This window comes from Pelophylax lessonae, assembly GCF_965119305.1.
Source record: "Pelophylax lessonae genome assembly, chromosome: 4".
NCBI classification, from domain to species: domain Eukaryota; kingdom Metazoa; phylum Chordata; class Amphibia; order Anura; family Ranidae; genus Pelophylax; species Pelophylax lessonae.
The window spans coordinates 191,817,141-191,840,693 of NC_138771.1; the positions used below are offsets into that span (position 1 = coordinate 191,817,141).

Sequence of the window (23,553 nt, forward strand, 5' to 3'; positions counted from 1 at the left end):
CAGGAAATCCCCCTGATGTAGGGAGGCCACCACCATGTGAGGTGATTCCATCTTGAACTTTTGAACTTGCACGAAGTTAGTTCAATTTAGTGCTTTCAGGTCCAGAATTGGACGCACCTTGCCTTCCTTCCTGGGAACCGTGAACAGGTTTGAAATAAAAGCACTGAAAACGTTCCATACATGGAACCATTACCCCCTGTTGCACTAGGTCCTGAACTACCCCAGAGAGCGCCAGCAAGAGATCCAGGGACAGTCGCACATTGGAAGGTAAAAACCTTACCGGAGGGACTGATCCAAATTCGATCTTGTAACTGGACCGTATGACCTCTTGAACTAATTTGTCCGGTATCTGGGATAGCCACAGGTCCAGGAACTGGCAAAGACGTCCCCCCACCCCAGATACGGGTGAGGGCACACCTTCAGGCTGAGGAGGGCTTGTCCGAAGGTCTGGGGAAACCAGACTTTTGTTTGCCAGACCAGGGTCGATTGGACCTGCCCGAGGGAGTCTTGAAGGGCTTTGCCTTATCGACTGACCCTGAGGAACGAAAAAAACTTTTTGTGTGCGTTGAAGGAGGAACCCCGTCTGCGACGAGGGTCCTTACCCTTTTTAGCCTGTGGAAGAAAGGTACTCTTCCCCCCTGTGAGACCCTTAATGATGTCACCCAGGGTAGCTCCAAACATATTATCTCCTTGAAAAGGTAGATCAGTCAAGGCCTTGTTTGAAGTCTGATCAGCAGACCAACACTTTAGCCAAAGTATATGCCGAAGGACCACTGCCGAAACCGACAGTCGGCCCAATATGGGAGCAGTGTCCAGCGCGGCATCGCAAACAAATTGCAGCCCCTGCACCAGCTGCTCCAACAGCTCTTCGAAGACAGAGGGAACCTGTTTCCCCTCCAGGTCATGGTGTAGTAACTTGGCCCATTCAGTCAATGTTTGCATGACAAGGGCATCCGTAAACACCGGTCTCAGTGCAGACCCTGCCAGGGAGTACATATTAAGGGCCACAGCCTCCGCCTTCCTAACCTCCAGATCCTTAAAGGATGGGGAATCCTCCACTGGGATAACGGTAGCCTTATTCAGTCCTGGGTACATATACACAACGTTTGACCTGCGCCAGTGAAAGAGTCAAGTACATTCGATCTTATGAAAAAAGTTTCAACTGTGACTGTAGGTAGTCTTTTTAGGAGGTATGCAGGATAGTTCAATCCCTGGGGTTAGTGGAAATGGATGGTGGAGGTGGCTGCAGGCTTCATACAGAGCTAGAGGGACTCTGTAACAGACAAAAAGGGGTAGGAGAAGAAAAGCAGCGCCACCTCAGTGTAGATTAAAAGGTTATTTATTACATAAAAACAATGTAGTAACTCACACAGAGGAAATAGTTGATCAGCAAATGGTGATGATTCATCTGCAACACTGTAGGGATGTTAGGGAAGTACACTGTGGTGGCCATGGTCCTGGGTGTGCCGGTGGAGTCTGGCACTTCCTGTGTTTCTGGCAGCATTCAGTATCCAGGCTTACATCCAATAGTGGCAGGGGGGTGCTCGCGTTCGGAGCATGCATGCTCCTTCCTCAGGCACCCCCCTGCCGCGAGCACCCCCCTGCCTCTATTGGATGTAAGCCTGGATAATGAATGCTGCCAGAGCAGCTGATGACCCTCATGGGGACCCCCCCAGACTCCACAATGGGATCAATTGGCAGGTGGGCCCTGGAGGTACAGACAGAGAGCCCCCCCCCCCCGCGCACGATCATTCTTCAACGACGGCCTACCCCCCACCCCCAGGAGTAGGCACAAATTGCCCCCAGTCTGAAGGGGGCAGGTAGAAGAGGGGGTACGTGACAGGACAGAGGGGAACCCGGAATTGCGAGGGTCCGACCGTCCCAGGGAGGGGCACGCGTCCAGCCCAAAATCCGCCAGGGAAAGAGAGGGGGAACATTTACTCACCATACCAGGAACACAGGCGGGCGTCATCTCCTGACAGGACCCCTCTCTGCTGAAGTGGGGGCTGTCGGCAAATTAGGACCGCTGTGACTCAGGCCTAGACCCAGTCCTGTGCCGCCTGGCGAGACGTTTAACTCGCGGAGCCAGTCCCCGTCCAGTGGGACTATGTCGCGGCCGACCCAGTGCGGAGCTAGGTCTGCGAGCGTTTGTTGGCCAGGTGGGGTGACCGCTGGATCTATACATCCAGCCCGTCGCCCAGATCTGGCATAGTTGCTTATAGATCTCAAAGGAAAAAATCCTGAGAAAAGCTAACTAAAAAAAAATTAACTAGAAAAAACTTTGCCAGGACCAGAGATCCCAGCAGGGAACTAGGTCCTTACTCCTGACTAGACAGATTAAAACTGACATCCTATGCAGGAAGAGAGAGGGCGTACCCCCTGGGACTGCCCATATGCGTAGCCAGAACTTTTTTTTCTGTCTAGTGTCCTACTTCTGTAGGTGGCAATTTAAAACCTACTAATATGCATCAGGAACCGCGTCCGTCAATGAACGATAGAGAAAAGGAAGATACTTTCTATGTGTATAAGTATCTTTAATTTTCCAATTTCTCACAAAATTTCCCCAATTCCAATTTTTACAATTATGAAGCTTTGTTTCCTGAAAAAGGCACCCATTTTATATTTTCAAGCAAAAGAGATGAGAGCACAAAAATGTTTCATACATGTACAAACATTAAACGTGTTCAGATGTAGCCATCACAGTTTTGGGGTAATGAGGCCCCTTTTATCAGGGCTTACAAATACAGCACATAAATAAAAATATTATCTGTACATCTGTAATCTGCCATCTGTACACTGAACACAGGTTGTCACTCGCTCTTGTACTTCATGTAGCAAATGTCATTCATTTTTTTAATTAATACAAGGTGATCTCTGATTGGACAAAACATAGGAGGGACAGACAATGTCATAATCATCACCTTGTCCAATAAGAGAATTCAATTTTTACACTGATAAAAAATACAGGATGTTTGCTGAATATCTGTTCAAAGTCAAGTCACTCCAGCAGCACCTGGGCTTAAACAGGGCTGACTGTATGTAGCAAAGACTACTACAGTAAATTTATGCATCCCCAGTGGCCCTCTGGATGTGACACATTAAAAATTATATGTAACTAAGCTGGCTTAATTTAAAAAATAGATAATTCTTGAAGATGAGCTTTAACCCTTGCAGTGGTGGCTATTGCAATAACTTTTTCCCGAGTTCAGATTTAATATTTTTAAAAACAATGTTATGAATAAGGACATATAATAGATGCAGTTGTGTTTTGTAATAGCATTATCAAATAGGTGCATGCAAGGTTATACATATGGGAAAGTATAAATGAAGAATTGGTTATATTGTTATACTGTGTATGTCTTTATGTTTACTATAAGAAAACTGGTAAACATCAATGTGAAATGCTTTTTCTATTTGACATTAGGATTGTTCTTGTCTTTTTATACTTACCGTATTTTCCGGCGTATAAGACGACTTTTTAACCCAGGAAAATCTTCTCAAAAGTCGGGGGTCGTCTTATACACCGGGTATCGTCTTATACGGCGGATGCTGAAACTTCGGAGCCGACTGAACTATGCGGTAGGGGGGGGGACTCAAAAAGGGCCACGGTATGCCTGCTTGGATTGGCTCTCCCTGCTTCCAAGCCCTCCCTGTCTCAGAGACTATGGTATGCCTCTTTCACCCGTCTGGCCCGCCCTTGTATCCTATTACCGTACCTCCTTCTCTGTGTCTCGCTCCCGAGGACTGCAGTAAAGCGGTGCAGGCACGCATGTGCAAGATCTGAGAGGCAGAGAAGAACGTACGGTAACAGGATACAATGGCGGGCCAGACAGGTGAAAGAGGCATGTTTTTCTGGTCACATGGCTGCTCTCTCTCTCTCTCTATCTCTTTTTTGCATACCCCGGGCATATGGTATTTTTAATCATAGATAGCATCTAGGTGCTGGATCACACTATATAAATGTGGAAGGGCTGGTTGTGTACAGAAAGCAAAAATATCTTTGCATTACAGACAGGATGCTGAATTCAAACATGCATTCAAAAATTAAAAAACACTGTCACTGAGATCAGGGGCCATTTTTTATTTTGTTTCCTGAGTTAAAACTTGCCAAATATATTATCCTCTAACTATAGGGTCATAGTTTGAAATCAAATATTGAAATATTGACCATATTGAAATCAAATGTGATGCTTTTTTAATTTGTATTTGGTGTGCGTTGGAAGAGGGGTAGTATATCCCAAAATCTATATTTTACCTGGAAAAGTTGGGGGTCGTCTTATACGCCCAGTCGTCTTATACGCCGGCAAATACGGTATCTTGATAATGAAATAATGGCATTCTCCGAGTTAAGATCTTATACTATTCCTGGCAATCAATGTGTCCCTTAGAATCGGGGTGATTGCCAGAGCTAACAACATGAATTTTTAGAAATTGGGGAGACATTTTTAGGAAGTACGAAGGATTTTTTTCAAAAATCTACTCACCAAATCCAAAAGCCTTTGAGCCACCAATGCTTTGAGAAGCTTGTACGCTTGTGGATGTGTATAATCCAGTTACTAAAAGACCATCAAAGTAGGTGCTAGTTGAAATGGTTACTGCAAAAAAAAAAACAAATACAAATTACTAACAAGTTAAATATTTCCAGTGTGCACAGGTTTATTTAATTCCCTAACTATAACTAAAACAATCATATACACAACAAAACATTGTGGTCATTCTGCATCTATATAAAATAATTTTAATAATTTGAATTAGGTCACATTTCAATTTAGCAGGATCTACATATAAAAACGGTGCATTTATTTAAAGTGATTGTAAAGTCTTGTTTTTTTTGTACATAACAAACATGTTATACTTACCTCCTCTGTGCAGTTGGTTTTGCACAGAGCAGCCCTGATCCTCCTCTTCTCGGGTCCCTCTTCGACTCTCCTGGCCCTTCCCTCCTGTTTAGTGCCCCCACAGTAAGCAGCTTACTATGGGGACACCGACTCGAGTCACAGCTCCCTATGTCCATTCAGACACGGAGCCGTGACCTGGCCCCACCCCCGCTCTCTTCTGATTGGCTAAATTATTTTGATTGAAAGCAGCAGGAGACAATCCCGCCATGCTGCTGTCTCAGCAAATGAGAAGGGGAGTCCCAAGCAGCTTAGATGGTCTCAGGTAAGTATTAGGGGGGCTAAAGGGGGCTGCTGCACACAGGAGGTTTTTTTATCCTAATGCATAGAATGCTTTAGGATAAAAAAAAAAAAAAAACCTTCTGTCTTTACAATCCCTTTAAGAGCATACTATAATTTTTCTGGATGACAACTTTTAACCAGGATGTCAGCAACAAGGTGCAATTTATATTGGTCCATCACTAATGTCAAACTGCCTCACTGACCATTAGAATTATGTGGAAGGAACAAAATTTAATGAAATTTGCTTATACATTAGTTAAGTGCCGCCAAAATGCTCATCCCCAGACTATGGAGCTTCACCAAGGTGCCAGCGATCTCATATTGGTTTCACAGAATCGACCAGGTGGCGAAGATGGAGCAAATGGCACATATTAGCAGAGAAATCATATCCTCGTACTTAAAAACCTGGACCAGATGGCTCCTTTTCAAAGACTTGGCTATATACAGACAGCATCAAACCCATCAATTGTTCCAGGGAATTAGCTTTATCCTCTCAGGATGGTGAAGTGCTTTTCTCATCCTTCCAACACGGGATAACTGCAAACTCCTTCCTATGCCCTCTCTCCTACTATGTGTCTCCCTTTTCTCCCAACCCTTCCCTCTCTTCCCTTCCCTTCCCTCACCCCCCCTCCCCCCCTTCACCCTCTTTCTTGGTTCCTTCACTCAACAAACACTTCTTTGTTTCACACACTCACTGGCTCAGGTTTTCGGCTTCTACTCCTCCTGCACAGACCAGCAAACCCCCTGACTCTCCACAGGGATCCGGCAAAGGCGAACCCTTTGGTCAGTCCTCTTTCCTCGCCCTCATTCCCATCACCCCCCTGGAGGGTGGAATGGAATTTAAAAAATCCATGAACAAGGGGAGCACAAAGAGGCATTGTTGATACTTATAAGTTTATTGTATTCATTTCTTACAATGTTTGAAAAAACATGAATACATATAAGCTGACCATAAATATTGTTACAATATTGTCAGATTGCCTTCGGTCTCACTTCTATATTCTTTTGGAAACTATTGTGAATTGCAACGGCTGTAACATGATCTTACAATGAATATACACTTGCTGTACAAACAGTTTTTCCATTTCCAAAAAATACTCTACGTTTAAAAAAGAAAAGTGAAGTTTTAGGCTTCCTTAGAGTAGAGCACTTCTTAAGAGTCCTAAATGCATTACAAAGTGGGCTGGTACTTGACAATTAAAGCCTATCCTTATGGGATAAAGTGTAATTGAAAGTCTGAAATACTTATCTTTCCTAAAGAAAATTGTACTTTAGGCTTTATCCAGTACTACTCGCATTAACAAAGGCTAAGACATTTGGTCACATGAAAGCGGAGGATCAGAACTAAATCGGACGGTGTTAGTTATGTGAAAGGCCCAGGAAAGAGTTGGAGCTCAATATTCTCCGGTGAAGGCGTTTCCAGGACTCTGTTACTTTAATATATTTACAGTGGTGATCGAAAGTTTAGGCACCCCAGGTAAAAATTTGTATTAATGTGCATAAAGAAGCCAAGGAAAGATGGAAAAATCTCCAAAAGGCATCAAATTACAGATTAGACATTCTTATAATATGTCAACAAAAGTTAGATTTTATTTCCATCATTGACACTTTCAGAATGACATAAAACAAAAAAATGGTGTCTGCAAAAGTTTGGGCACCCTGCAGAATTTATAGCATGCACCGCCCCCCTTTGCAAGGCTGAGACCTGCCAGTGTCATGGATTGTTCTCAATCATCGTCTGGGAAGACCAGGTGATGTCAATCTCAAAGGTTTTAAATGTCCAGACTCATCTGACCTTGCCCCAACAATCAGCACCATGGGAACTTCTAAGCAGTTGTCTAGAAAACTGAAAATAGTTGATGCTCAAAAAGCTGGAGAAGGCTATAAGAAGATAGCAAAGTGTTTTCAGATGTCAATATCCTCTGTTTGGAATGTAATTAAGAAATGGCAGTCATCAGGAACAGTGGAAGTTAAAGCAAGATATGGAAGACCAAGAAAAATATCAGACAGAACAGCTCGCAGGATTGTGAGAAAAACAATTCAAAACCCACGTTTGACTGCACGATCCCTCCAGAAAGATCTGGCAGACACTGGAGTTGTTGTACACTATTCCACTATAAATAAACAAAATATGGTCTTCATGGAAGAGTCATCAGAAGACTACCTCTGTTTTGGCTGTCATTCTGCTATAGGCTGGGCAGGATGTGGTTAAGGAACCCTTAGCAACCTCTGGAAGAACTCTAGAGTTACACTAATCCCTGGTTGATAAAAGTTAACTTAACCACTTAAGAATCAGGCCTATTTCTGACACTTGTTGTTTACAAGTTACAAATCAGTATTTTCTGCTAGAAAGTTACTTAGAACCCCCAAACATTATATATATTTTTTTAGCAGAGACCCTAGAGAATAAAATGGAGATCTTTGCAATACTTTATGTCACACTGTACTTGTGCAGCTGTCTTACAAACGCAATTTTTGGGGGACAAATACACTTTTTTTTATTTAAAAAATAAGAAAACAGTAAATTTAGCCTAATATGTTTCTGTAATGTGAAAGATAGTGTTACGCCGAGTAAATAGATACCTAACATGGCATGCTTCAAAATGCAGGATAGGTCCTCTTTAATATGAGATCTGGGGTCAAAAAGACCTCAGATCTCACATCTACCATTAAAAGAAAAATAAAAAGTAATTTTTTTTCAGCAAGAAAAAAATCGACCCTTTAAGGCCGTTGGGAGGGAGTGACATATGACATCGCTCTGGTTCTCCAAGGCTATAGAGCCGAGTGGGGGCCATCTTGCCCTCACTCGACTTCCTGCCTGGGACATCGACGGATCGGATCCCCTTCCTCACAATCGACAGCCCTGGTAATCTTGGAAAATGACCGGGAAGCAGTGGGGGGGGGGGGGCAACTCTCCCGCCGCTCATAAAAGTGATCCTGTGGCGAATCCGATATGAAAGAGGACTGCCCGCCCTGTAAGAAAATAAAATATTTTTATAAGTTTTGAGTGAAATAGTTAAGGGTTAGAAACTTCTGCTTTTGATTGCTGTCTGTGTCCCTGCTGGGGAGATTTACACTTTTATTTATAATTGTCCAAGTTACCATTGTCAATGAGCCTGAAAGCTATGGAAAATTTGGAGTTGTCATAAGAAAAGGAATAGAAGGGAAATTATTCAATGGAGGCACTTGTTCCAATAACAGCTGCCTAACAGGGCATTTCCCACACTTTAGAAAAATAGGCTCTCTTCCTGTTGTGACTACAAGGCAGGAGGTGTCCCAGGGGGACATGGATGGCAAGAAAAACAGAGTTTAAACATTTTTTGCAATACGGCACTGAGTTACTGTAACTGACAATTGCGCGGTCATGCGACACTATACCCAAATAAAATGTATGTCTTTTTTCCCCCAGAAATAGAGCTTTCTTTTGGTGGTGTTTGATCACCTGTGTGTTTGTTTGTTTTTTCTGTTTTTTGAAAAAAAAAATACATTTTTTACTTTCTGCTATAAAACATATCCAATAAAAAAATAAAAAAAAGAAATTGCTTCTTAAATTTAGGCCAGTATGTATTCTGCTACATATTTTTGGTAAAAAAAAAAAATCCCAATACGCGTATATTGATTGATTTGCGCAAAAGTTATAGCGTCTACAAACTATAACATATATTTATGAATTTTTTTTTTTTTTTTCACTAGTAATGGCGCTGATCAGAGACTTATAGTGGGACTGTGATATTGTGGAGGAAAATTGGACACTAAATGACACTACTAATACAGTGATTGGTGCTATAAATATGTACTGTCACTGTACTAATGACACTGGCTAGGAAAGGGATAGCAATTTATAAATATCTCAATGGGGATCTCATCTTAGAAAAAAAGCTGTTCAGTCGAAGGGATTGCATGAGGACAAGAGGGCATACAATGCGATTAGAGGAGAAGCGTTTTAACCTCAGGCAACGTGGGGGGTTCTTTACTGTTAGGGCTACAAGATTGTGGAATTCTCTACCACAAGAGGTGGTTTCTGCGGGAAGTATGGTGGCTTCCAAAAGACTCTTAGACGTACATCTCAAGGATCAGGACATTCAGGGCTATGTGAGATGATTACAGCCACACACACCTACACAGGTTGAACTGGATGGACTATTGTCTTTATTCAACCTCACCTACTATGTAACTATGTATGTAACATCAGGGATAATCAAAGGGTTAACTGTTTGCCTAGCCAGTGTTTTATTACAGTGTGGGGGGGTGCTTTTACTAAGGGAAGACATGGATTCATGTCCCTGCTTTGCAGAGACACAGGATCCATGCCACCCCTCCTGTCCGAACAGCAATCTGCCTTGTTTACATAGGCAGACTGCAGTTCTTCCTCTCTGTAGCATAATTGGCGGGTGCTGGCGGACTTTGAGTCCGCAGTACCCGCTGATCGGCTCTCGCTGTATATATACGTGATCCAGCACATGGCTGCCACTCTGTAGCAGTAAAACAGCTATAGGGTGCTCAGCAAGTGGTTAAAGATGACTTCCAAGGAATCAGCTAAATACACAATTGACATCCAGGGACTAAAAAAACCTGCTATGGTGAAGGACCATTGCTCTCTGTGTGGAAGCAGTAGTATCTCTGCAGAAGTTTGTAAACAGGTTTTTGTACCCAGACTTTGGCTGCTTTCTAAAACAATTAAATGTTAGATTTTGTACGCTTTTTGTTTTAGTGCACTGGCAATGTATTAAGCTGATTGAAACTGAAAGTTCACAAATTACTAAAGCTACTTTACTGCACTGATGCACCACAGACAAAAAGCCTGAATGTAAACAGTTTTATTTTATAAAGCAGTTCACATACTTTTTGTACTATAATTTAATTGTTGACCCATCAAAAAAACTGTCCAGTCTATTTGTAACATAATTTGATAAAAGTTTTATTTGTCTACTTTTGGTTTCTAAACTAAAATACTCCAAATATCCAAAGAAAAAAATACGAAAAAAAAAGTATTGTTGCGAAATTGTATTAGTTAAACATTTGGTGGCTTTAGAAAAATGAAATTAGTAGTGCAATCACATTTTATTAAATCAGGCCCACTCTTAGGTAACAGTTACAACATTAAATTCAGCAAAAGCATCACTAGGTTTTGTAAGGCTGGCCATACATAATACAATTTTCTTACAACATTCTGTACAATTTTCTTTAGATTTATCTTCAACTATGTAGTACAAAGGCCTGCCTTATAGGATACAATTGAAAGTATTGTTTAGTTTTGACCTCATATTATATGTTTTTTGGTAAATCTAATAGAAAATTGTACAAGAAAATTGAACATGTATGGCCAGCCTAAGATGCCTACTTTCCTGGAGACAAAGTAACATTTGAAACCTAAGTCGTAGGTAAAAGCTGAGTAAAGATTTGGCACAAAGGCTTATGATGGAAATACATGGATATGTTTAATTTCCTATGTTCCTGAGTGCAGGGAAGCTTATCTTTTTTGTTTGTAGAAATACCTATGTGACCCTTTCAGAATCTCACATTTTGTTAACACAGTCTGAAGGCTCTTGACCTAAGGAAGGCAGATTTCACTGATACATTATGTATATTTACTGTGTGCAGAGCTGATGTAGAAAAAAAAATCTCCTGTATAAATATACTCTGTTTGCCACTGGTCAATAGATTGAGTCCTACGCATAAATGAAATAACTGCATTACACTATTCTGTTAGGTCTTTGAGACACATATTATGAAAAATAAACAAATATCAAATTGTGGATTTTCTATGCATTAAATATTACACATTTCTTGAAATAGTGCCTTCAAGAACCAGGTATATTTCATATACATGTCCATGGACATTTCTCATTTTCTAGATTTCTTTTTTTACAAAATTACCACCTGCATACAATATTTTATTTTTTCTTTTATTGAACACATACTATTATTGTTTAATAGATACAACCAAGGAACAAGTATTTTAAAAGCTGTAAGGTTTTATAAAACAAAATTATACATGCTCATGCTTTTACATCAATTTCAGTTTTTCATGTTTAGATTTGATTTTAACCCCGACTCCTTCTCCACATCTTATGATTTATAATATTATATTGCACATCTTCTGTTTAATATTGATATTATTTCAACTTAAAGCAAATTTCCTATGACTTCAGAAAACTTGTTCAGACTGATTCAATATCCTGCTATGATCAGCATGTCTTTAATAGGGCTCCTTTTTTCATGATGTTCCAAGTGCCGTTAACCTGGGCCAGTAGTCCAGGAGTACACAACTGTCAGTATCCTGCAGCATGTGTGGAGCAGGTATCAGGCACAAAACAGTAGCTTTGATATGCCTCGAAGTGGTCTGTTTACCTTCTGAACTTTTGGCTTATCCAGCGACGTCACATCTGGCTCCTGTGGAATGCACACCGGCTGCAGCCACGGAGCTATCCGGTGAAGGGTGTATGAGTCAGCTGTGAGACGGAGGGGGGATGTCATTTCAGTTTCGTTTTGCAGTCCTTGCAGGTGCCGGTCTGGGCACTTCCTATTGTAAGCATATTGATTTTTGAATATTTTTGGGCTTTTCTATAAAAGCGGAGTTGCATTATTATCCATTTTGTATTCTTTACCTCCATACATATCCAGGTTGCGGGAAGGAGAACAGGGTGCTATTGGGGACATGGCACCCATTCATTTCCTAAGTCACATAGGTCCTTGTGGCCTAAGGCATTTTGGTGAGCATATATTGTTTAATTTTACCCACAGGGCAAACTTTTATCCACGACCTTTCTACAGGCACGGTGTGCGTGTTTTGGCAGATATTCATTCCCATCTTATGATTATTGGACTATACTCACCTTAATTTGTTACGTTTTCCAGTTGGACTGTTTTATTCACTAAGCATGCACTAAGCACTTTATGGTTCATCTAATTTTGGAAGAAGACTTATCACTTATATGTATATTGATTTGTCAAATTTTTATATATATTTGTTGTACTTACACATTAATGTAATTCACATATGTGCATTTATATATATATATATATATATATATATATATATATATATATATATATATATATATGCTACAATTTTTATGCACTTATTTATATTGAATATAGATTTTTTGTTATTTATTCATCATGGATTTAGTTTTTTAAACAGCGCCTCCTTTTATTTTTTCACTTAATGATGTTCCAAGTGCCGTTAACCTGAGCCAGTAGTCCAGGAGTACACACCTGTCAGTATCCTGCAGCATGTGTGGAGCAGGTATCAGGCATAAAACGGTAACTTCGATATGCCTCCTTCCCCCTTTACACTGCTACCTTACTTCTTCCCCCTGCTACTCTTTCCACACCACCACCATACTGAGTAATACAGTTAGCGAATTTTCTCTAGTACTGGAAAATATTCCACCCTATGGTGATGTAGTGGAGGAGAGTTATTACACAGATTAATTCTCAGGGGGTAAAAAGTGTACAGAGATGTGAAAATGTGCTGGAATGAAAATGAAAGACTCGTTTTAAGAGTATTGCTCAGGCATGGCGGCCCATTCATTTGAATAAGCTTCCGTGCCTGCGTTTCTCGTGAAAAAAAAGGTGCATGCACCTGTTTCAAATTGCAGCCCATAGGGAAGTCATTTTGACCATGCGATCTCTCTGTGTTCCCTGCACCTGCCCCAAGCATTTTCTCACAGCAGCGCATTTTGACTGCAGGTGGTTGCTGGTGCAAGTATCGCTGGGATTTCCTCACCCGCAGCCACCCGCATATGTGTGAACCAAGCCTTATACAATCAAAGTTCAAACTATCGGCCTCCTGAATCTCTGTTATAAACTATGCTTTAGGTACTAAACCAGGGGTGGGGAACCTATGGTTGGGGGGCCGTATGCGGCCCCCGAAGTCATCTGGTCCGGCCCCCCATGCAGCTGAGTCTGTGTCTCTCAGCTGATCTGTCAGAAAGGAGCCGATGCTTCCTGTATAGTTCCTGCTCCGTTATGACAGTCTGAGTGAGTCACAGGCAGAGTGATATCAAATGCACTCCACCTGTGACCAATAGAGAAAACATCACCTCTTCCTCCAGCATGGCTCTGCTACACTTGTCCTAGCCAGCATTTCCTGCCAGCAGCACACACAGCAGTACCAGCCAGAGCCAGCAGTACCAGCCAGAACCAGCAGTACCAGCCAGAGCCAGCAGTACTCACAGCAGTACCAGCAGTACACACAGCAGTACCAGCCAGAACCAGCAGTACCCACAGCAGAACCAGCAGTACTAGCCAGAGCCAGCAGTACCAGCCAGAGCCAGCAGTACCAGCCAGAGTCAGCAGTACATACAACAGTACCAGCCAGCAGTACCTACAGCACAGTACCAGCCAGCAGTACCTACAGCACAGTACCAGCCAGCAGTACCCACAGCAATACCAGCCAGCAGTACATGCCAGCAGTACCAGCCTGAGCCAGCAGTACCCACAGCAGTACCCGCCTGAGCAAGCAGTACCAGCCAGCAGTACCCACAGCACAGTACCAGCCATCAGTACCAGCCTGAGCCAGCAGTACCTACAGCACAGTACCAGCCTGAGTCAGCAGTACCCACAGCAGTATCAGCCTGAGCCAGCAGTACCATCCAGCAGTACTCACAGCACAGTACAAGCCAGCAGTACCAGCCTGAGCCAGCAGTACCTACAGCAGTACCAGCCAGCTGTACCCACCAGCAGTACCAGCCAGCTATACCCACCAGCAGTACCTGCCAGCAGTTCTTTTCAAAACTTACCACCACAAAAAAGTCGTCTGCGCTCCAGACTGACCGATGCAAAGCTGGAAAACCTGTTGCGAGTAGCAACATCATCAATACCAGCTAACATCACACACTTCACCAAAGAGAAGCAGTTGCAGCCATCACATTTGGGGTGAGATAATTAAATGTTTGACCAAATATAACAGTCTAATTTTTAAGGTGATAATTTTGTACGTCCCCCGAATGGTTTTATAAATACCCAAATGGTCCTTGGCAGAAAAAAGGTTCCCCACCCCTGTACTAAAGAAACAAGATCTTTTAAATGCCTTTTGTGCATACAATGTTTAGGTATGATTAAGGGCCCTTTCACACTGAGAAGTTCTTCAAGCGCTTTTGCGTTTAAAAAAACAAAAAAACAAAATGAGCCTAAAAAGCTCAATAAAAAATGCTTCCCTTTAAAATCAATTAATGTGTTCACACTGGGTTGGCGTGCTTCGGTTGCGGTGGAAAAATCCTGCTTGCAGAATTTTTAGAGCAGGTTGGGGGAGCTAAAAAATAAAAAAAAAAGACGCACCAAAAATACTCCTCCCCATTGAAATGAATGGGAAGCTTTTGAGTCACATGTCACTTAACAATCACAGCGCAAACACTGCAAAAGAGCAGAAAAAACACTCCGTTAATGCATAGCCATTTTACTGCAGTTTAGATGCGAACCAGTGTGAAAGTGCCCTCAAGGAAACATAGAAGGACACTAACTCAAATTATATATTATTTGACTTGCCAAAGTTAAAGTGATTAAAATAAAGTTTAAAAAAATAAATAAATAATAATAAACATGTTATACTTACCTACTCTGTGCAGTTGGTTTTGCATGGAGTGGCCCAGTTCCTCCTCTCATTGGGTCCCTCTTTTGTGCTCCTGGCCCTTCTCTCCTGTTAGTGCCCCCAGAGCAAGCAACTTGCTATGGGGGCACCGGCACTGAGTCACAGCTCCGTGTGTCCATTCAGACACAGCTCTTTGTGTCCATGTGACCGGTATCCACCCCCTCTCTCTCCTGACTGGCTGACTGACTTTGATTGACAGCTGTGGGAGCAAATCCCGCTGCGCTGCTATCTTAGCCAATGAGGAGAGTAGTCCCGGGCAGCTGAGACACTCCTGCAACATCACTAGATAGAGATGGGCTAAGGTAAGTATTAGGGGGGGGGCTGCTACATACAGAAGGTTTTTTTTTTATCTTAATGCATAAAATGGGTAACTGCCAACACTGACATGTGTCCCCATCCCTATAACAAATACAAGAGATAAAAAAACAAAAGGAAAAATTAAAAAAGAAAAAAATGAAAAAAATGTAGCACTGCCTTTGTGAGACAATAATTGGTGTTTGAATTTTTTTTCATTTGTATATACTAAAAAAAATTGAAGTTTGAAGACCCCTGGTCTATATGCTGGAATTTTGGACCAATTATTGTTGACGGCACTGCTATAGACATAATAAGTGTGCAAGTTTGGGTATTTGATAAAACTGTTCAGGTTGTCAGTGTACACCTAACTATTGAAGATGTTTTCAAACAAACGGGAAAAAAATCATCCTCTTGTTATGCAGTGTGTCTGAGATTGTGAATCTCAAAGAGTGGCTACACTACAGTTCTGCCTGGAATTCTATTTACAGGAAATATTAAGAATTCTGATAGAGGAACTCCAAAATTGTACTCACTTGCCTTGTTCCAGCTTAAATAAGCCCTAAATAAGCCCTACTGTGTTTGGGAGGCCCACCTCTGAAATATTTAGGCAGCCACACCTATGCTTTGGGCTCACACCAGATGCACTGGGGCTGCACTGGGCAGCTTCACCAAATACAGTCTCAACACATAAACTAGGCAAAAGCCTTATCCCCTATAAGGCCCCTTTCACACATGCTGTCAGTTTGTCCATTTTTCATTCATTTGTTATTGGATGAAAGACCGATATCAATGCATCTTTGTGGAAAAAACTGATGTCTATGGATGATCATCCGTTACATCGGTTTACATCCGCATCCGTCATCATTCATTTTTTGAAACTGATCAAAGCTCTGTTTTTCTTCTGTTAAAACAGGTAGAGGGGAGTTGCTACAAACAGGCACAGGGTTGGATAAAATGAGGACTTGGGTAAGTATGTAGGGGGGTGAGGGGGCCATACTACTCTTGAGACATTTTTTACTTTAATGCTGGGAATGAATTATGGTAGAAAATGTACAGCTTTGAGAACAACTTTAAGGCTGGTTGACAAGGGCACATACTAGCAGAACTTTTTTTCACAAGTTTGTGATCGCTAAAAATCTAAATGCATTCACTTATGTGAGCATTTGATGCTTGTGCAGTTAATGCATACAGATCATCCAATGTCATTGCCACAATGATATTTATATTTTTTATTTAGCAGCAGCTCTGCTCGAGCCTCAATACTAGAAAGAAGTGCTTTGATGTCACTTGTATGGAGGATGGAGCCCTCTGCTTACAGTGATGTATTATGGAGTGCTGTGTAGCAAGATTAAAAAATCAAGTAGCTGAATTAAATTTCATTAATTTCAGTCCTTGTGCTTAGCAATGGACTTCAACTGTCACTAACAGCTTGTGGTTCCAGCCCTAGGCAGACAGATAATGCAGCTGAGCCTGGGTGCTTTTCTAATACAGCACTGGGATAAAAAGCTGCTGCCCCAGCAGTATTTTTAAAATGCATCCAGGACTCAAGTGGTTAGCTGTCTAGACACTACTCGGTCTGTGCACACAGTTGATACATTTCCCTTACTCTTGTTTGTCCACATTAAGGGGTTGAAAATAGACTGTGCACTTGAAAGTGTGAAACTAGACTGTGAAAGTGAAGTTAAAACTGATTTTACCCAGCATTTAGTGAGGAGGTAAATACACCTAGAGGTGTATCCTGCAAGTCTACAACACCACGCCTTTATTTTAAGCAATCTGACTGGAAAAATCCCAACACTTTAGTTTCACAGCTTGCAAAAGCCTATCCACCTCCCACACTTTCCCTTTCGGGCCATCACCAAGAGTGTGTGAAGCAAGATGTGGCAGGAAAGCCTTGATATTACTGGGAAGTGCGAGAGTATTGCAGATCAGAATAGCTCAGAATTAGGAATAGTGGAGGCAACTTGCAGGTCCTAGTGGGGAGGATCCCCACATCGACATCAAATGTGTGGATGGAGGAATCAGATTTTTTTGTGATCAACCCACTGGTTGAACAAAAAAAAAAGACTTATGTATGGCATGCTTAAGAACTATCTGCTCTAGACAAGATTACTGAACTTAGGTAGTGTTATACTTTTTAAAAAAAATAAAATAAAGATAACATGGTTTGGCCGCCATGAGCTAGAAAGGATTTTCTGTGGCCCCCACTTACATGCACACTAAACCAATCAGAGCAAAGAAAAGTGACTGTACAAAATTCGCTCCGAAGCAGAGGTCTCTCACCCAAACCTCAGCGCATGGCAAAACCCTGCAAGACACCCTGGATGACTTCTTTTCACAATGGTGCTCAGAAACTAGGGCCACATCCAAGATGGTAGCAAAACACACACAGGACGTCTGTCCATCTGCCAGGACTGCACACACTACTCTGGGACTGCCTCTAAAAGGAGGGCTGCAATCGCCAAATTCAAGCCATGGAGTTTTTTCATCAGCTTCTGATGTAGATATTACCTTTCAAAACCCGAACAGTAAAAATTATCTTACATTTTTATTGACCTAAACAAACAAAAAACTGATGAGCCCAAATCTGAAAATGTACAATTTGGGCGTAGATTAGAAACTTTAGAAGCTAAGAAGCTAAGTATAATGATGCTATTCACTCACTTGAGCTCATAAAAAAAGAAGTCACTTAGCAAAGACTTAAGAATAAAATCTTTACTGTTACAATTTGATGACTATGAGAATAGGAGTATGAAGCAAAACATGAATAAAAGGCCTCCTGGAGGCCATGTAACTTCAAGAATTAATTCCAATGCTTACCAACCTATTTATGCAGGATGCAGGTAACAAAGAGTAAAGATAAGCTGCGCTAAAAATGATGCTTGTAATAAAACAAATATCTCTCAAAATATAGCAGTGAGCTATTAAACAAGTGTAGGAGTAATCAAAAAAAATTAGTGCAATCAAACTAATAAATAGATAAAGGGACACCCCCTTAACCAGTATAAATAATGACTCCAAAGAGTCCATTTAGGAAATAGGACCCCAGGAAGATGTCATCTATGACGAAAAGCGTTGGGAAGGCGTGCCGACGTCACCACGTGATACCCGGAAGTCGGGCGGCTGTGTTCTTTGGATCCCGCCGATTACAAGCGCTGTTTGGTTTTACATATGTGAGTTTTCTACCTTTTATAATAAACGTCTACTGTTACATACTTCACTATGGTGGCTATTATCTTTTCATGTTAATTACTGGATTGTGGATTGCCCGGGTTCTCTATACCGTTGTGCATACCATCTTGCGGACCTGGAGTGATGTCGCCAAGGGTTCTGGTGGAGCTGACTGAATGCTTATCTCTTATGGTTTATATCCAATGCTTGATTACAGCTTCCATTTGGTAAGTGCATTAGCATGATTTTGGCACTACAACATGGTGGAAGAAAAGTTTATTTAGCGGTGGGGGATTCTGTTTCTTTGCACCTTTATACACATCATTTGGACTCTTCATTTCCTAAATGGACTCTTTGCTCAACTTTTAATTTGGAGTCATTATTTATACTGGTTAAGGGGGTGTCCCTTTATCTATGTATTTGTTTGATTGCACTAATTTTTTTTAAACACGCCTACACTTGTTTGATAGCTCACTGCTATATTTTGTGAGATATTTGTTTTATTACAAGCATCATATTTAGCGCAGCGTATCTTTACTCTTTGTTACTTGGTGTTTCCCACTGTAGCTGCAGCTTTAATTTAAATTAATTTCTTCACTTTTACTGAATTTCCTGTGTTTAGCGCGGTTATTTTTGTTATATGTATGCAGGTGCTTGGTAATGAGGCCCAGAGCACATAGAAACTGATAGGGCTTACATGGCTTCTATTCAAGATGTTGACAGATCATGAGACATCATCTCCCACCTACACAATCACACAGTTAAAAGAGATGATTGTGGCAAAAATAAAAACCAAACCAAACTTAGTGCAAAAGTGTACCTAAATATTTCCAGGTGGACCCTGATGCTGACAGCACTTCACTCTCTACTAAATTGCTAAGCAAGGAAGGTTTATGCTATCACTGAGCCTATGGCTTTCACATGCTACTGCAATAAGATGGTAATATGATCTCTTTCACAGATAAAAGAGACCTTCATTGCTTTTTGAAGGTACTAGACCTCCCAGAAGAACACATCCCTGACTGACACAGTATTAAATGAATCTCTGTACTACCTCGCCCAGGTGACGGCAAATACTCAGAGCTATAGACAGAGATGCTGGATGAGATCAGATTCAGATCAGCATACAGTGTATCTGGAAAGTTTACACTTTTTCCACATTTTATTATGTTACAGCCTTATTTCAAAATGGATTCAATTCATTTTTTTCCTCAAAACTCGACAAACAATACCCCATAATGACAATGTGAAAAAAGACACGATGCTTACCATTCAGGCATTCAGTTTAATCTATGTTTGATAGAGAATTTTGTTTCTCATTGTCTGAGAGTCCTTCAGGTGCCTTTTGGCAAACTCCAGGCAGGTCATGTTCTTTTTACTGAGGTGTGGCTTCCGTCTGGCCGCTCTACCAAACAGGCCTTATTGGTGGAGTGCTGCAAAGATGGTTGTTCTTCTGGAAGGTTCTCCTCTCTCCACAGAGAAACACTGGAGCTCTGTCAGAGTGACAATTGGGTTCTTGGTCACCTCCCATCTCCCCCAATCGTTCAAGGGAGAAGGGACGTGACCGAGGTGACATCTTCTATTTACAAATGATGGAGGCCACTGTGCTTCATACATTTTTCTGTACCCTTCTCCAGATCTGTGCTTCGATACAATCTGTCCCGGAGGTCTACATACATTTCCTTGGAATTCATGGCTTGATTTGTGCTCTGACATGCAACTGTGGGACCTGTTATAGACAGGTGTGTACCTTTCCAAATCATGTCCAATCAACTGAATTTACCACAGGTGGACTCTAGTCAAGTTGTTGAAACCTCTCAAGGATGATCAGTGGAAACAGGATGCGCCTGAGCTCAATTTTGAGTGTCATGACAAAGAATGAGAATACTTATATACAGTATCTCACAAAGGTGAGTACACCCCTCACATTTTTGTAAATATTTTATTCTATCTTTTTATGTGACAACACTGAAGAAATTACACTTTGCTACAATGTAAAGTAGTGAGTGTACAGTTTGTATAACAGTGTAAATCTTCTCTCCCCTCAAAAACACTCAACACACAGCCATTAATGTCTAAACTGCTGGCAACAAAAGTGAGTACACCCCTAAGTGGAAATGTCCAAATTGGGCCCAAAGTGTCAATATTTTGTGTGGCCACCATTATTTTCCAGCACAGCCTTAACCCTCTTGGGCATGGAGTTCACCAGAGCTTCACAGGTTGCCACTGGAGTCCTCTTCCACTTCTCCATGATGACATCACAGAGCTGGTGGATGTTATAGACCTTGCGCTCCTCCACATTCCGTTTGAGGATGCCCCACAAATGTTCAATAGGGTTTAGGTCTGGAGACATGCTTGGCCAGTCCATCACCTTTACCCTCAGCTTCTTTAGCAAGGTAGTGGTTGTCTTGGAGGTGTGTTTGGGGTCATTATCATGTTGGAATACTGCCCTGCGGCCCAGTCTCCGAAGGGAGGGGATCATGCGCTGCTTCAGTATGTAACATTGCATGTTGGCATTCATGGTTCCCTCAATGAACTTTAGGTCCCCAATGCCGGCAGCACTCATGCAGCCCCAGACCATGACACTCCCACCACCATGCTTGACTGTAGGCAAGACACACTTGTCTTTATACTCCTCACCTGGCTGCCACCACACACGCTTGACACGATCAGAACCAAACAAGTTTATCTTGGTCTCATCAGACTACAGGACATGGTTCCAGTAATCCATGTCCTTAGTCTGCTTGTCTACAGCAAACTGTTTGCGGGCTTTCTTGTGCATCATCTTTCGAAGAGGGGTGTACTCACTTACAGTCAGATCCACAAATATTGGGACATTGACACAATTCTAATCTTTTTGGCTCTATGCACCACCACAATGGATTTGAAATGAAACAAACAATATGTGCTTTAACTGCAGACTTTCAGCTTTAATTTGAGGGTATTTACATCCAAATCAGGTGAACGGTGTAGAAATTACAACAGATTGTATATGTGCCTCCCACTTTTTAAGGAACCAAAAGTAATGAGACATAAATCAAACTTTCACTTTTTAATACTTGGTTGCAAATCCTTTGCAGTCAATTACAGCCTGAAGTCTGGAACGCATAGACATCACCAGACGCTGGGTTTCATCCCTGGGGATGCTCTGCCAGGCCTCCACTGCAACTGTCTTCAGTTCCTGCTTGTTCTTGGGGCATTTTCCCTTCAGTTTTGTCTTCAGCCAGTGCAATGCATGCTTAATCGGATTCAGGTCAGATGATTGACTTGGCCATTGCATAACATTCCACTTCTTTCCCTTAAAAAACTCTTTGGTTGCTTTCGCAGTATGCTTCAGGTCATTGTCCATCTGCACTGTGAAGCGCCGTCCAATGAGTTCTGAAGCATTTGGCTGAATATGAGCAGATAATATGAGCAGATAAATAATTCATCCTGCTGCTTTTGTCAGCAGTCACATCATCAATAAATACAACAGAACCAGTTCCATTGGCAGCCATACATGCCCACGCCATGACACTACCACCACCATGCTTCACTGATGAGGTGGTATGCTTTGGATCATGAGCAGTTCCTTTCCTTCTCCATACTCTTCTCTTCCCATCACTCTGTTACAAGTTGATCTTGGTCTCATCTGTCCATAGGATGTTGTTCCAGAACTGTGAAGGCTTTTTTAGATGTTGTTTGGCAAACTCTAATCTGGCCTTCTTGTTTTTGAGGCTCACCAATGGTTTACATCTTGTGGTGAACCTTCTGTATTCACTCTGGTGAAGTCTTCTCTTGATTGTTGACTTTGACACACATACACCTACCTCCTGGACAGTGTTCTTGATCTGGCCAACTGTTGTGAAGGGTATTTTCTTCACCAGGAAAAGAATTCTTCGATCATCCACCACAGTTGTTTTCCGTGGTCTTCCGGGTCTTTTAGTGTTGCTGAGCTCACCGGTGTGTTCTTTCTTTTTAAGGATGTTCCAAACAGTTGATTTGGCCACACATAATGTTTTTGCTATCTCTCTGATGGTTTTGTTTAGTTTTTTTCAGCCTAATGATGGTTTGATTCACTGATAGTGACAGCTCTTTGGATCTCATATTGAGAGTTGACAGCAACAGATTCCAAATGCAAATAGCACACTTAAAATGAACTCTGGACCTTTTATCCACTCCTTGTAAATGGGATAAAGAGGGAATAACACATACCTGGCCATGGAACAGCTGAGCAGCCAATTCTCCCATTACTTTTGGTCCCTTAAAAGTGGGAGGCACATATACAATGTCTGTGCTGAATGTCTGCAGTTAAAGCACATCTTGTTTGTTTCATTTCAACTCCATTGTGGTGATGTATAGAGCCAAAAAGATTTGTGTCAATGTCCCAATATTTATGGACCTTACTGTATGTGAGATACTGTACATGTGATTTTTTTGTCTTTTTTTATTTTTAATATATTTGGAAAGATGTCAAACAAACTTTTTTCAAGTGTTCATTATGGGGTATTTTTTGTAGAATTTTGAGGAAAATAGTGAATTTAATCCATTTTGGAATAAGGCTGTAACATAACAAAATGTTGAAAAAGTAAAGCGCTGTAAAAACTTTCCAGGAGCACAGTACCTTTCTCATGTACCCTTAACTCTTCACGCCCTAGAACCTCCCCACCAGTCAAAATAGTTCCCTGTCCTTACCACTGAAGGTCCTAACTATCACACCATTGTATCAGTTGTGGATTTTTTTATAAATGTTCCCATACATGTGTAATAATCTCTCTCACCCACAGGTGGTTTTAAAATGGCTGCTGCATATTTAATGAGCTATGTGGTTGTGGGGGATGTGCAACCATGTGTTGCTGCAAAGTGACCTAGGAGTGGTGAAAAGATATGACCACATCCTGTGGGTGGTCTTTTTGTGTACAGGACTATAAAAGGAGTAATTTGCATGAGAAAAGTCCCTTTTCCCACACCCTCTCTCCTCTGGAGGGGCACACACAGAAAACATCCATGATGGGGCCAGGAGTTCCTATGCCTTGCTGTTTTTAGTTCGTTGGGGGAAGTTTGGCTGTTTGGAAACATGCGGCCAAGACCCCTTTTGTTGCAGAGATCCATTGGAAGCTGTTACAACTACCAAAGCTAAGTATTTATTCAATATTCTTGGGACAAGGGTTGTATGTTTTAAGACGTGGTATTTTGTGTATTTGTTTATGGTAACTTTTTTTTTTTTTTTTTTTTCTTTATTAATTTTTCAAGTACAAACAAGATAAAATAGATCTCAACACTCTGGAGACTTTATCAATACATATTATCCACATGTTACCCTTTTTTCCCCTT

General features: G+C 41.5%; 1 protein-coding gene across 3 annotated transcripts in view; it reads right to left on the minus strand.

Moving 5' to 3' along the window:
* RELN (reelin) overlaps positions 1-23,553 on the minus strand; it is a 782,434-nt gene that overhangs the window by 673,560 nt on the left and 85,321 nt on the right. For all 3 annotated transcript variants that reach the window (XM_082254411.1, XM_082254410.1, XM_082254409.1), the window contains exon 2: positions 4,485-4,595. In XM_082254411.1, coding sequence (XP_082110537.1) covers positions 4,485-4,595 — 111 coding nt within the window. The remainder of the gene's footprint in view (positions 1-4,484; positions 4,596-23,553) is intronic.